The following is a 15,940-nucleotide window of genomic DNA, read 5'->3' on the forward strand; positions in this document are numbered from 1 at the left end:
GTTATCATCCTGGTAAGATAATGTAACTATGTTGCTTTAGAGCATGTGTTGATATTTTTTTTTGTAAGACATAGCCTATCCAGCCCCTAAAAAACATTCATAGCATGGCATATAGAAAAAAATGATTTTTTCACTTAGGTATTTTTTATGAAATTGTTTCATAATTGTGACAAATTTAATATATTTGAAGAGCTTTTTCTTTTACAATTATTTTCAACAGCTCCGTGTAAGAGAACATCCAGTATTTGGGCCATATGTGGAAGACTTGACAGCGTAAGCCTTAACTATTATCGTTATGGTAAATATATTGGTCCCATACTGTAATGTGCTAGTTATGGTTCTTGTACCCTTATGCAGTCTCATTGACTTAATCGAGATTCTCTAGCAGGGCTCTTGATCCTTCAAAGACTTGTGCACATGTTTACCTTTTAAAACTGTAAATAATCTTATTGAGGCCATTAGAATTGTTCACTCTCAGTAAAATTAAGCGTGAGTGCAAATATTTTCAGAGTCAAGGTCTAAGATCTTGCCCAGTCTCGCTGGGGTAGTCACTTTGGCTCTCATGGTGTCTTGATGAAGTTAGGCCTTAATGTATGTTTTTGTTTGTCCATAATTCAGTAAATATTTTTTAAAATTATTTTTTTAATTACTTTTGTAAAAATAAAATGAATTGGTTTGAACCAGAGCTATTTATTTGTTTTATAGGAACATGGTCAGTTCTTATTCTGATATCCAGGTAAGATGATGGTGATGATGAGGAGTAAATATTAAAAATCAGTCTTTTAAAAGCTGCAGGTAAAAATCTCTTTTTGCCTCTTGATTGGTCCTTTCTTTCTCCTGAATGCTGTTTTTGTTGATGGTAAAGATAAGAGCTTACATTAGCCTCTGGCATCTGATCTTGAAGCTGACAGCGTAGGCAGACCCTTGTATCCATGTGAAGTTACTTGCAGGATTGAGGCCTAAACTTGTTTAAGTTTAGACAAAAGTAGTAGTAGTTCTGTTTTTCCTTTTGCTAGCTCCAGGGTCTCATTTTGGCCCCGTGATCAGAGGTGAAAATGCATTTAAAAAAAAAAAAGTAAAATGTATCAATAATGCTCAAAATGTTGATTAAGTTTGGTACTCTACATAATTTACATCTCAAAAGTGTTTATTGGGCTACCAAAATTTTCTACACTCCTGCCAATACCAGTGTATTCGTTTATTTTACAGATTTCTTTAAACTTTTGTGTTAGCTACTCACAATCTTTTTACTTTGTCTTGTTTCTTATCTCTATTATCAGAGTTGGCTTGAGCTAGGAAATAAACAGAGAGCAACTGCTGCTACAGGCATGAATGACAAAAGCTCTAGATCACATTCTGTCCTCACCCTTGTGATGACCCAGACAAAGGTATAGTGTGGGTTAATTTTTCATATTATTGCAATAGTGTAGTTGTGGAAAAATAAATTATCTATTGCCTAAAATAATGAAGGGGAGAAGGGTTGTGTTAAACGTAGTGGGTTGAATAAAGAAGTAGCCTTGCTGTCTAAGCAGCCAAGTCTGTTTTGTTTTATATACTCTCAGTACTACATTTTAACAAAAGTGCATTCTAAACATATTTAAGCTGTACTGTAAACTTTTAAGGACACTGCTTTTCTAATATTTCTGCACTATATATACACTAGTGGCACTATACAAATATTCATGGTTCAGTTACAGCAAGGGAAGAAAATCCTATTATACTCAATTTTGAATGTCTAAGTCACATGTTGTCTCCCACTTACATGATCTGGATGAAGTTTGAGATAATGCAGAGGATTTTGTTGGGTCCTGTTAAATGAGAAGCTGTTGAAACACACATCTGTGCACTCAGGTCAGGAACAGACAGCAGACATGGGCTTCGTGCTCCTCCACCCCCCCATTGTTTTGTATAAAGGAGACCAGCATCCTCCACAGAGAGATGAGAGTAGAGAAGGAGGCAAAGTAGATAGATCTCTTCCCAAGTCTATGGGCCTCAATTTTTTTCCCCTCCACAACTGTTTTTTATCCCAGGCCAACTCAGTTTGCCCTGTCTTCTCTATCAGGTCAGCCTATATGTTAGTGTCCTTTTCACTTACTAGTGGTTTAGTCTTGCACCAGTGAAAGTCAGCGACAACTACTAGCGACTTCAGTGCATGCTGGGTTGAAGCTCAAGTGAGTAGTAGTCTTGACATGCTCCTGTGCAGAAGTAGCAAAACATACTATAAGTCTATCTTTCCCTTTTCACTAATTCTTATGCTTCCATGCTTGTGTGTGTGTGTGTGTGTGTTACCAGAAGTCCTTAGGCATTGCTGTCTATTTAATATCCTCACCTTACTCTTTTCTTGTTGAAACTTATACCATATCTTAGATGAGACTACCATTAAAAAAGTGAAATGAGAAAATGTCTGTCTAATTTATTGTTAAAAGTGAATTGCATGATAGAGTTGACTCTTCATGTCGCTTTTATTTTGGTGATGTAATTGAAAAACATTTAATTTTGCAGACTAAGTACAGTAATCTCTTTTTTTTTCTAGACAGAGTTTGTGGAAGAAGAGGAGCATGATCATAGGATTATCAGCCGCATAAATCTAGTAGATCTAGCAGGCAGTGAACGTTGTAGTTCAACTCATACCAGTGAAGAGAGATTGAAGGTAAACTGCATTTACAGTTTTGTGACAAATGGTTTGTCCCAAATGGCACAGTGGTGTGAGTCCATGAAATGAAAATGCTTTAGGTCTGCACTTGAGAGAAGACCTGTTGGTCTTGGTGTTGAATGAATCTTGATGTAGCAGTATTTTTGCATTGCGTGCTCTCTCTCTCTTTCTCTCTCTCCCTCTCTCACATTTTATTTTTCTTGTCTTGTTTTAAAAAAAAAAAAAAAGAAAGAATGTAGTGTCTGGTGAACCTTCTGTACTATTAATAGTTCACTTCTTGATTTGTTTGCATATCAGTTTCATAAGCATAATTCCCATGACTTAACTTGCTTTCTCTACAATCTTACACTTTTCCATCTAGAACTTTATTTTTCACCAGTTTTTACTGTTTTAAAATGTATATGAATGTAAATTAGAATTGACCTGTGTGTCACATTACATGTTCCGTATAAATAGCGAATTAACATGGAAAATATCGCATCTGCTTTAACTTGATTTGATTATATCTAAATAAGCATTAAAAAAAAAAAGACAGGAGAAGGTGGTTCTCAGTGTGGTTTTTGCATTGGAGGCTTGAACATTTATGGTTTGTAGTCTAGTGGTCTTCCAAAATGCTAGATATTAAATGCTTGCTTTAACTTTTATCTCATATGTCACACACTCTTTCTAATTTACAAAGCTGAATATTCTTATGTCTGAAGCTAAGGATAAACACTTACTTACCTCTAACAAAAAACAGGACTATGTAGCACTTTAAAGACTAACAAGATGCTTTATTAGGTGATGAGTTTTCATGGGCCAGACCCACTTCCTCAGATCAAATAGTGGAAGAAAATTGTCACAACCATATATACCAAAGGATACAATTAAAAAAAAAATGAACACATATGAAAAGGACAAATCACGTTTCAGAACAGGAAGGGGATTGGGGGGGAGAGGGGGAAGGGAAGGTAAATGTCTGTGAGCTAATGATATTAGAGGTGATAATTGGGGAAGCTATCTTTGTAATGAGTAAGATAACTCACTTGGTTAGGTCCTAAGTTATAAGATCAAGAACACATCTTCCTGCTCATTCAGAAATATAATTTATGCTATCATGTGCCGAAAGTGTCTGTCTGCTATGTACATTGGACAAACGTCTCAGACACTTCGCCAAAGAATCAATGCCCACAAAACAGATATTAGACAGGATCAAAAAGAAAAAACAGTTTCTTGCCATTTCAACCAGAAAGGACATTGTCTCAACGACTTGATTACCTGCATCCTGCTTCAAAGACCACACTTGAAAGAGAATCCTCTGAACTGTCATTCATGCTTAAATTCGACACTTTACGCCTAAGTTTAAACAAATACATTAATTATCTTACCCATTACAAAGATAGCTTTCCCCAATTATCACCTCTAATATTATTAGCTCACAGACATTTACCTCTTCCCCCCCACCCCCCCATCTCCCTTCTGTTCTGAAACTTGATTTGTCATTTTCATATGTGTTCATTTTTTTTTAAATTGTATTCTTTGGCATATATGGTCGTGACAATTTTCTTCCACTATTTGATCTGAGGAAGTGGGTCTGGCCCACGAAAGCTCATCACCTAATAAACCATCTTGTTAGTCTTTAAAGTGCTACATAGTCCTGTTTTTTGTTTCAGCTACACCGGACTAACCCGGCTACATTTCTATCACTTGCTTACCTCTGTTTTTCATAATTCAAAGAAGCTAGAAAGTACAGGAGCGGGGGAGTGATCTGTGTGCGCAAGTATCATTTCTAACTTGCTTTAAAAGTGTCTATACACTGCACAGTCAGAATTCACTCCTTCCTGAGGTTTGGCTTCATTAACAAAAACACATTTTATCTTTTTGTAAACTTATCTAGGTCTTCTCCCTAGCCTTCTCCAGTGTTGCTCCTTGGAACTGCTTAGTCCAAAACACAGGTCTTCATGGCATCAGATTGAAGCTCTTTGTGGGCTACTCTTGTGTCCTTTACATCAGTAGTGGATTTAGTACGCTAGATCTGCATCAGTGAATTAGCATGTCTCAGTAAGGCCACATCTACACTTGCCACGCCAGAGGATTAATCTTCTGGGTTTTGATTTAGTGGATCTAGTTAAGGCCCATTAAATTGAACACTGAGCGTGGTGTCGGTTGATGCTAGTACTCCTTGCAGTTGCGAGGAGTAAGGGAAGCCAATGGGAGCATTTGCTCCTGTTGGCCTTCCTCGGTGAAGATGGTGCCAAACTCAGTTTCAGCTAAGCAGGCTCCAGCTACATATTTTACATAGCTGGAGTTGTACACCTTAATCAGACCTTCCAGATCTATTGTAGACCTGGACTTAGCATCTTCCGATAGGACTAGTGCCACCTATTAACAGGGTGGGTTCACAGGAGAACACTGCCAGCTTGTTAGGCTCTGTTTTATCAATTTGTCAGTTTAAAAAATGTTTAGTAATGTTTTATATTCAGAATGATGCATTTTTTTTAATTCTGCTTTATATAGGAGGGTGTGAGTATTAATAAATCACTGCTGACTCTGGGGAAAGTTATTTCTGCACTTTCTGAGCAATCTCTGAACAAAAGGAGAGCTTTCATTCCTTATCGGGAATCTGTCCTTACGTGGTATGTATATTTCATGAAGAGCTATTATGAAGAAATTGGTAAATTCTGTGGAAAACAAAGAAACAGATGAGTCTTAGCAGATTCATGCATCTATAGACTCTCACTTCTACAAATTGTATGAAAAAAAAGTAATCTTGAAAAATATTTTTTCATATTTTGTTAACCATGGGTGTCTATTGTGGGACCAATATATTCTTCCTCAGTTTTCTGTACTGTAGATGAGGAAATGATTATGATGCCTTTTCTTCTCTCAGCAGTGCCCTCACCTCACTCATACAGGAAGTCCCCGGGTTACGTACAAGATAGGGACTGTAGGTTTGTTCTTAAGTTGAATCTGTCTGTAAGTTGGAACTGGCATCAGCCGCTGCTGAAACTGATCAGTTTCAACCGCGGCTGAATCTGGACACCAATTCTGACTTACATACAGATTCAACTTAAGAAACCCAGGCGTCCCCAAGTCAGCTGCTGCTGAAACTGATCAGCGGCTGATTCCAGGAAGCCTGGGGCAGAGCAACTCTGCCTCGGGCTTCCTGTAGTCAGCCGCTGGTCAGTTTCAGCAGTGGCTGACTCGGGGACGCCTGGGGCAGAGCAGCTGGGGTGCTGCCGGGTTAGTCCGGAGCGGCGCTGCGGGACCAACCCGGCAGCCCCCAGCTGCTCTGCCCCAGGGGTAGGCAAGAAAAGCCTGGTCTGCGGGGGGGGGGGGCACTAGCTGCACCCCCCCCCCCCCAGCAGACCAGGGAGACGGCGGTGGCGGGACCGCCCAAGTCCTCCATGGCTTTGCTCCGTCTCCTTGGTCTGCTGACCTGGGAGACGCGGAGCAAAGCCGCAGAGCACGCGGGCAGCGGAATAGTCCAGGCACGCTTGAGCTGTCCCCCTGCGGGCGTGCTCCAAGGCTTTGCTCCCCGTCTCCCTGCAGACCAGGGAGACGGGGAGCAGCTTTTCTCGCCCCGGAGGATGGGGGCGGCGGACCGCGGTGCATTTGGGCGTCCCGCTGCTCCCGTCCTCCGGGGCGAGAAAAGCCCCGTTCGTAACTGCGGATCCGACATAAGTCGGATCCGCGTAACTCGGGGACTCCCTGTATTCCCTTTTTCTCTCCGCACTGAAGAGATGTCTTTCACATTTCTGGCATCTGTTGAACACCAAATCTCCCTCCCCCAAGAGAGGAAACTGTATTGAATATTCTGTTTGCTGGCCTTGCCTTTTTGTCTCCATGATGACTTATTTCCTCCTAAAGACAGATCTGTCAGCAAGTTGCCAGGCTCATTGAACTAGTTATGGGGAAGGCAGGTCACATTAGACACACAGTTCACGAGAGGAGCTATGGGTAGGACTCTGTGGTCTTATTCCCTTCCCTGCCTCCCACAGCCAGTACCCTTCCTCTATCATTGACATAACACACTCCCTATTCTCCTCACTGGTACTGAACTAGTTCCACAGTGTCATGCACTGGGAATCAGCTAATTTTTTTAAAGATGAAGAACAAACCTTAAAACTATGAATGAGTAGTTCTTATGGTACCATTCGTCTGTCTCCTATAGATCAGCTTATCGAGGCAAATGGCCTGTGCTTATACATGCTTGACACTTGAATTTTAGTCAGAACAGGACTTTCTGTAAATCAAGGGCTTTAGTAGCAATTGCTATAAATACTAAATCTGGAGTGGGAAAAATATAAAAATGCATAGGGAAAGAAGCTTTATTTTTTTTATTTTATTTTTTTTTAAATTCAGAAATGGGAAAAACTTGTGCATAGTGTTAACTATTTGTCCTCTCACAGTCCACTGTGATAGCAAGGTCTACTGTCTTGTAAATTGCTCAAAGAACTAGAAATCACTGGCAAATTTTAGAGACCACATAAATTGTATAATTTATGAGATGATGAGACGAAAGTTGGAGAAATGTATTGCTATCAGAATTTGCTGTTAACTGTCATCTGAATTTTAAACCTATTTTAATGCAGTTTTGTCACTAAGAAATTAAAGCAATTAATTGATATGTGACCTACACCCATAACTCGCAATACATTTCATCTGAAATCTTCCATGGTGTTGATGTGCTAGTGAAAATATAAGTTGTCAGGCATTTTTGTTCTGTTATCTTTGAGATGTATGTTTTCTAAAAACAGGAGGGCTTAAATGGAAAACAGAAATGCTTACGTATAATAGTTTCTGTGGCTTGTAAGAGTGTTAAAATATAAAAGGGAGAAGCTATTCAGATGCGTTAAGTAGATGATTGAATTCTCTCAAAGCATAAGAAAAACTTGCTTTGTATCTGTAAGCAGGAGCAGCCACATGATCTGGATTTGGATATCTGTTTGAAACTCATCTTAAAATTAATAGTAAATCATGCAGCCTTTTTTTATTTAATCTTTTTTATTTAATTGTATTATGAATTGTAAGAAATGAATTTGGTTTCAGTCCTGGAAATAACTTTTATTTTCTTATCAATGGAGGTTATTAAAGGAAAGTCTCGGTGGAAATTCAAAAACAACTATGATTGCCACAATAAGCCCTGCTGCCAGCAATGTGGAGGAAACTCTTAGCACTCTTCGATATGCAAAACAAGCTCGCTTGATAATCAACACTGCTAAAGTAAACGAAGATGTGAATGCTAAATTAATTAGAGGTAGGGTGGGATTCTTTCAACTTAATTGTGTATGATAGAGGTTGTTATAGTACTAGCAGTAGGATTGTGGTAATTAGGGTGTAAAATTAGCATTACCCTCATATTTCTACTTTCCCTCCCTCCTTGTTCGGTTTACTGATGGGATTGGGTTACCACTGCTAATTATTTTTGGTATTCATATAGATGTGGTTTTATGTAGAGAGATAATGGGACTGATGACAAAGTAGGATTTTTTTTTTTTTACTTATTAGGTGACTGCTTTTTTTCTTTGTTTACATTAAAAATAAAAATATAAGTAGGTATGAACTCTGCAGAAGAAATAAATATAAACAAAATAAGTATTTAACTGGAATGAAAAATAAAAAGACCCATGATGTAATATGAGAGAGCAAACCAATTATTGTTTTATAAATTAATAGTTCTTGAAAAACATTTATGCAGATTTAAAAAACCTGGCAATACTTAACTGCAATCTGTCTATATGATCAATTGAAATCTGATGTGTAGTATAATAAACTACCTTCAACTCTCTGGTTGATCAGTTAATTTAGCTAATCCTTCCTTGATACATTTTCAATTGGTGGGACCTGTGTGTTTCAGAGAATGGTGCAATATAAAAGTGAAGTGTTGACTAACGAAAGTGGTTTGCCATATATTAAGCATGCAGTTTAGGAGATTATTTCATCTCTCATGTTTCAGGAATAGTCATGTTAAATAAAAAGTGTCTCTCTCCCTAAAAATAACAACAAATGCAGACTTTTGTGTAGGGATGCAATAGTGTAGTTGATTAACCAATAAGCAAAAGCTTATAGGTTAATACTATGGACCAGTGGTTCTCAACCTTTTCAAGCTTATGGAACTGTTTTCAGTGTATTAACATTTCACAGACCTCCCCTCCCTGTAGGAGTAAGGAAAGGAAAAGAAAAGTAAGGATTGGGCCCACAGGTTGGGAACCACAGTTACAGACTATATGCATCTTCCCCTCCCCCTTCCCCGGGCCAGTACATTTTTTAGTGGCATGGCCAGCAGCCTATGTCAGTCCTGGCTTGTGATGGGTCCAGGACCTTCCCATGCTGCAGCTCTGCATTTAAGAGGTGATAGGCAGCTGGTCCACGAGGGGAGCTTGTTTTCAAACTGGCTTCCCTCGTGGACCAGCTCCTACCCTGGCACTCCACACTGCTGCCTCTGATAACAGAGGCAGCAGTGTGGAGTGGCAAGGGCTCCTTCAGGAATGGGGCTGGATTGCACTGGCTGCCAGCACCTGCCCCGCTCCCGGGCACTATAGAATAGTTGAGGAACCTATAAGAATTCATGAGGTTACTTGACTATTGATTTAACCAGTATTTAACATCCCTACTATTGTGCCTGGAGGGTTGTATTAAAGCTTAGAAAGGATACTTTCTAAATAACACACATTCTCTGGTATTTTGCTAAAATTAGGATAAAATCCTCACACTTTGTGTTTTAAATTTTTTTTTTACTTATTAAAATAATGCTTAATGTAAGATACGATGTTTAGTAAAAAAGATGTTATGTTTTTGTTTTTCACCTGTAGAACTGAAAGCAGAAATTGAGAAACTGAAAACAGCTCGGAAAAGTACTCTTAATTCAGATCCTGAGAAATATAGCCAGTGTCTTCAAGAAATAACATCGCTAAGGGTAAAACTACACCAACAGGAGAGGGATATGGCAGAAATGCAAAGGTGCGGTAGTCATTAACATCTTCTGAATAGTAAGCAGCAGTCTTGTAGATCAGGGATATTTTATTCCAATAAGTAATTTATTTTTATTTCTTTTCCTAATATGCTAAGGGCTTGGAAAGAAAAGTTGGAACAAGCAGAACGGAGGAAATTTGAAGAAACAAAGGAGTTGCAGGTACACTTTATCCACAAAAATTAAACCAGTATAGATTGTTTACCACCAATAAACCTCTTAATGTATAGAACTGGGGTTGTACTAAGAATCACTTTTCTAATCTATATTCCTTTTTTGCGCAAGAAGCAGTTAATAATGTTCATGGTCTTCAGTGCCTTAAAATTAAATACCTACAGCACAGTAGGCTGTCTTTAATGATGTACTTTTGATAAATGTACACAAACTAGAAGACTTACCCAACATTGCTTGGGTCCTTAATTATTTTTTATTTTTTGTTCTTCATTTAAATCATTGCTCTGGGGATGAGGGGTTCTGTATGCTGGCTTCCCTAGGGAGACAGGACTACCCTAGCCATCTCTCACCGCAGCAGGTTGGGGTCAGGTGAGAAGCACCTCTTCATGGCCACTGCAGCTCCAAGAGTACAGCCGCAGGAGGGGTACTTGTTCCCCCGGTGAGGGCAGGTACAGGTTCGTCTGCTCCCTGCACTCCCCAGCCTGACTGCGGAATGTACTTCATCTCACTCTCTGGTAAAGAGGAACAGCTGACAATGTTCCTGTTGAAATTGGGAGTGGAGGAGAGGAAAAGCTGAAGCCCCCTCTATCCTCCCTAAAAGACGCCTGGTGGGTAGGAGGCTCGAGCTTGGGGCAGTCCCAGACTGGGATGAGGTGGGGGAGGCTGCACAACCCCCTGCACAACCAAACCCATAATTGCTTTTAGGTTATGCTAAGAGGATGCTACATATCAAACATGGTGGTCCTAGCTTTTGTAATTTAGAATGCGTTCTTGAAAAAACTGACAGATTGACAGACTTGCTCACTTACAGACAAACTCTCTCAAATGTATAGTAGCTAAATCTCTAATGTTTTCTTTCTGAATCCATCACATAGAAAGCAGGAATTACATTCAAGATGGACAATCGTTTGCCAAACCTTGTCAATCTCAATGAAGATCCCCAGCTCTCTGAGATGCTGTTGTATATGATAAAAGAAGGACAAACTACAGTTGGAAAATACAAACCAAATTCTCATCATGATATCCAGCTCTCTGGAGTGCTTATTGCTGATGATCACTGGTACGTGGTGCCCCACAATGAAAGGTCCTTCATGTGGCTGTGTGGGCCCTTATTGCCCCCCACTCCCACCCAAGGCTGGTTCCACTCTGGCTCCCTGAGAGCAGGACTGGTAGGGGCAGCCAGCCCCGCTCCTGGGGAGGCAGCTTTGCTGCCTCAGCGAAGCTACCTCCCTGGGAGCAGGGTTGGCAGCAGCCCTTGCTGCCTGGCTCCTAGGGAGGTGGCTTCTCTGCCTGCAATGCATGTAAGCGCTGTGATTTTTAGTGGTTTCACAGTTGCATTTTTACATCCCTAGTCTCACTATAGAGCAGTGGTCTCCAACCTTTTTACACCCAAGATCACTTTTTAAGTCTCAGAACAGGCGAAGATCTACTGCCCTGCCCCTTCCTTGAAGCCCCGCCTACATTACATGAGGAAATCTAATGTAAATGCACTGCGCAGGTGCGCAATTCAGAGAGGGCTCAAGAGCTACTCTTGGAGCCCCTGAGATCTACCGGTAGATCGCGATCTACTGGTTGGTGACCACGGCTATAGAGTGAACCTGGGCTAGCTTAGCATAGCTGGAGTCTTCCCACTGTAAAGGGCTATCTGTGACAGACCCATGTAAATGCATTCACAATGGTGCTGTATTAGCCAGTCATAAGGAAGTGGATTTCTCATGGGATATCTTATGCCTCATATTGCTGCATTAACCTGGACTGCTGTGTGAAATAATTTACAAGGTGCTCATCTTGTATCTCTCATCTCACATGGAGCTGCTGTTTGCCCAGGATGACAGCCATTATGTGGTCTCTTTTTGGGGATTCAGTGAAAGTCACTCTGTGTTGGTATAAAAAACTATTTAAAAAGATTCAATATATGTATATACGTACATATATAAGTATATGTATATAAGTAGAGAGATGTGCATTCTTATATAAGAATATCAGGATATGTATATGCGGTTCATTTTCAGTCAACAGGTTTCAGTCTCTCCTCAGTTATGAATTACATTGATTGAAACTCCCCAGATGAAATAAATTTAATTTCTGAGGTGGAGTTTTACCTTCGCCAAATTATAGAAATATTGTGTAATGTGCAGCTCTCGTGTTCCCTAGAACCACTTATGTAATACTGTACAAGAAATGTAAACAACATTTCCACATTTAAAAAAAAAAAAAAAAGCATCTGAAGAAATGTGGTATAATGTGAAGTCCTCTTCATAAAATTTTCCATAACCTCCTCTATTTTAGCAGCAAAGTGTGTTTAGATGCAAAATCACCTCATTCCAAAGTGATGATTGCTAAAAATCCATGTTGTTGAGTCATATAATGCAATATCAGAATAGTGTGAACTGTATAATCAATATTTGGGGGTGGGAAGAAATTCAATGTCATATTATTTAAAGCGTGAATTTTATGGATATGTAGCTTAATGCTAGCTTTTTTTTTTTTTTGGTTTTGTTTAAGATTAGTTATTGCTGTCATATCTGATGTTTCTCACTTTCAGTGTTATCAAAAATATTGACGGTAGGGTGAGTATTATGCCACTGGGAGAAGCAAAGACATATGTTAACGGGAAACACATTTCAGAGTCAACAGTTATGCATCATGTAAGTTATCCATTGTTGCTATAGAAATATATTTATGCATGGCTTTGCAAACACCTGACATGAATGGTAAATTATCTGTTGATTACTGATATGAGAGAGCTCTTGAATTGCTCATCATGACAGATAATTCAATATTTTTACTTTTTTCTAATTTTGATGCATTATATAGTTGATTTTAAGGTTAGAGACTGATAGTGTGTGTCTATTTTGCAGGGTGACCGAGTGATTCTTGGTGGAGACCATTATTTCAGGTTTAATCACCCAATAGAGGTTCAGAAAGTAAAAATACCGTCTTGTGGAACTGTTCTTTCGTGTGACGGTCCAAAAGATTTTGAATTCGCAAAAAATGAACTTTTGGTTGCACAGAGGTCGCAGTAAGTAGTATGGCATTTTCAGATTAAAAATAAACTACTCATCTGCTGATGCATCATGCTGTCCTCAAGAAATATAAAATATGGGCATATAAACTGCACAAAAATAAATGAAAGTAAAAAAAAAAAAAAAAGACAAGAGAAGAGAAGACAAGGACACTTTTTCCTTCTCCTAAAATCCAAAATTGAAGTTGAATACTCACACAATATTACAATTCTAGTCATGAAATATTTATTATTATATGTAATTAATACATAATTCTTATTATGACACGTTTCCATGATGAGCCTGAATTTTACTCTGAAATCTTTTTCTCACATAGAATCTTTTTGCTTGCCAAAGGAGTAAATTGGGAATCTATTTCACTATGAAACCAGACATTCATAGAGGGTTATTCCAAATACGGATTATGATATGTTTAATGCAATGCAAAATGGGTAAATGTGAAGCTGAGGGATAGCTTCTTTAATTTCAGGAAGTTGGCAGTGGCTTTCAATATTTTTCTGTTTCTGGGGTCATTGGAAGCACACAGATGAGTGGTGGTGACGGCTCTCCCAGGAACTGCAAATAGACAGGGAAGATACGGGGTAGCTATTCATAGGCTTCCTCTAATCAACACCCAATTGAGTTTTGGCTGCAGGCTTTCTCTTTCCACTCTGATGAGGTCAGTGTAGGAACACAAAATACTTTTTACCCACCTTTTGATATAGCAGCAACAGCACTGGGAGAATGTTGAACAACATTTGTGTCCAGCTGTAGATGGTAGCATGAGGTGCTGAGGTGAGACTAGTTTGTGTGATGTGGTATCCTATTGGCCCATTGAAAACATTGCATCAGCACACGAGCCCCACCCAGGACATTTGAAATTCTTTGTTGACTTAAACTTGGATTCTTACAATCCATATGCCTATAGATTTGTGTGTTTCTATAGCAGATGCTATTTTAGAACTGGTCTTGATAAAACAATTCTTGAAATCATGTGTAGTGTAAAAGGCATAAAATAAGGAGGCTGAGTCTTTTTTTTTTTTTCCTTCCTTCGTGTGTGTGTATATGTGTGGTTTTTTTTTTTTCCCCCCCCCCCCCCCCCCCCCCCCCCCCCCTGTGGGAGATGGTTGATGAAGGGGTAGAATGGAAGGGAGAACATATAATCAATAAACTACAAAAACTTAGAATACAGATGACAATTAAAATGAGATACTAAGAAAGGGGAAAAGCTAACATTTTTCATTTAAATTGCTCGCTACTAGACTAGAATCAGAAATTGAAGAGGCACGACTGAAAGCCAAGGAAGAAATGATGCAAGATATCCAAGTTGCGAAAGAGATGGCTCAACAAGAACTTATTTCTCAAAAAAAAATCTATGAATGCAAGATAAAATCACTAGAAGCAGAACTGGTAAGATGCTCTTGCTTCGATGGACTATGTAATTTTCATGCTATCTCTCTCATGCCTCAACATCTGAATCTGTGGCTTTATCTTTACTCTCCTTTGAAGCACTTACAAAAGTCCACTTATTGCACAAAATATTCTGTAATAATGTACTCTTTTTGCATAGGGGTTTCATTCTTTCTCATATTTGCTATTCTGCTAGTCTACGTGTACCTTGGAACAAGGTCTGTTACAAGCAGAGTACAATTTTCAGGGTATGCTGGTTCTTCGAGTGCTTGCTCATGTCCATTCCATGTAGGTGTGTATGCGGAAACTTTTTCTCTCATCAGTACGCATTGGACCAGCCAGGGTGCTGCACTGCTACATTGGTGCGTATATACCCCTGCTGGCCCTCCACCACCTCAGTTCCTTCTTGCCGCCCACTATGCTTGCTGGAACTCTTCTCGCTTGCACTGCAAGTGCCTCCTTAGCGGTTCACTTGTAAATGGTTTGCATTTAAATAGTTAATTGTAGTGCACTAGTTCAGTTAGTGTTAGCAGAAGTCTCCCATGATCGTTCCCCCTCCTCCCCTTGAGGGGGTTGCCTGTGCCGCAGTTTCAAGCCTTGTTCTCAGTGCCTAGGACCAAAAGAGAGGGATTCCAGACTCCAACTCCTACTTATAGAGTTGGCTTTCCAACCTTCGGCACTGGCTTCAGCTCCGGTTTGAAGTGCACCAGCATCAGTGTGTAAACTGTCAGCAACTCTGAGACCTTCGGTGGCACTGGGCCCCAGTATGGCACCTCAGCACCACTCTCAATCACCGGTGCTGCAGAAGAAGACCCACAAAGGCAGGTCTCCATCCTGGTATGAGCACAGAGCACGTCTGCAAGTAGGACACTCCGTAGCTCCATCATGGCTGATGCATCTGGGTGCTTCTATGCTGGTTAGGTGTCAGTCAAGCTCGGTGAGGGTGGGCAGTCTGGACTTACAGGACATGCCTGTGGAGGATGCAGCCCTCCGTACTGGGCACCTTTGCTGCTGCTTGAAATTTAATAGAGCTGACGTCGTCACCAGGCTCGGCACTGACAGGAGCCCTGTGCCTTGTCACCACAGACAGACATTCAGTACTGATGACCTCACCTACCCATCTGGCACTGGTGCTTCAGACACTGCCACAATCTCCATCCCTATCACCAGGCACTCCTCAGATACACATGCTGCCTCCATCTCCACTGTTCCATAACTGGGGCAAACCAATGGCCATGGCCCACCATCAGGCTTGGCACTGCTCACCGGCATCATCATATGCATCAGCTTTGGTCAGTCTCAAAATAATCTTCAGAGGTAGAGTCAGTGCTACTGAGAACCTCATCCCGCAGGTCTCAATCTCGATACTATAGCTTAGCATCTCACCAGGCATTGGCCCCCACAGTGGCAGCCTCAAAGTCCAGTGGCCATTTTGGACCCCATGGGCCTATCCTCAAACCTAGAGGCAGACAGTTTCTGGTGGGGTCTGCTCTTGGCACTTAGCCTAAGGGCAGATACAATCTTGGATAGGGTGCCTCTGGAGTAAAAGCAGACCCTATCAATTATACCCCTTCCTCAGGCACAAGCATCAGAACGCTGACCGAGCCTGTAGAAGGAGGATGGCAGATCCACCCAGGCCATGTCTAGCCTGGCAACAGTCCTGGTCCCTCCTGAGACCTAAGAAAGCCATCAGGGTAGGGTACAGCTGTCACCTGGGGAAATTATGGAGGACTTGGACCCTATGGT

The 15,940-nt window shown here is 40.5% G+C and overlaps 1 protein-coding gene across 3 annotated transcripts in view; it reads left to right on the plus strand.

Moving 5' to 3' along the window:
• KIF14 (kinesin family member 14) overlaps window positions 1-15,940 on the plus strand; it is a 65,957-nt gene that overhangs the window by 17,116 nt on the left and 32,901 nt on the right. For all 3 annotated transcript variants that reach the window (XM_006135392.5, XM_075936679.2, XM_006135393.5), the window contains exons 6-17: window positions 221-273; window positions 706-736; window positions 1,281-1,388; window positions 2,534-2,650; window positions 5,150-5,268; window positions 7,720-7,892; window positions 9,448-9,595; window positions 9,704-9,767; window positions 10,655-10,839; window positions 12,325-12,427; window positions 12,641-12,801; window positions 14,047-14,194. In XM_006135392.5, coding sequence (XP_006135454.3) covers window positions 221-273; window positions 706-736; window positions 1,281-1,388; window positions 2,534-2,650; window positions 5,150-5,268; window positions 7,720-7,892; window positions 9,448-9,595; window positions 9,704-9,767; window positions 10,655-10,839; window positions 12,325-12,427; window positions 12,641-12,801; window positions 14,047-14,194 — 1,410 coding nt within the window. The remainder of the gene's footprint in view (window positions 1-220; window positions 274-705; window positions 737-1,280; window positions 1,389-2,533; window positions 2,651-5,149; window positions 5,269-7,719; window positions 7,893-9,447; window positions 9,596-9,703; window positions 9,768-10,654; window positions 10,840-12,324; window positions 12,428-12,640; window positions 12,802-14,046; window positions 14,195-15,940) is intronic.

Source organism: Pelodiscus sinensis, chromosome 9, assembly GCF_052426305.1.
Source record: "Pelodiscus sinensis isolate ZL-2025 chromosome 9, ASM5242630v1, whole genome shotgun sequence".
Taxonomy (NCBI): Eukaryota; Metazoa; Chordata; order Testudines; family Trionychidae; genus Pelodiscus; species Pelodiscus sinensis.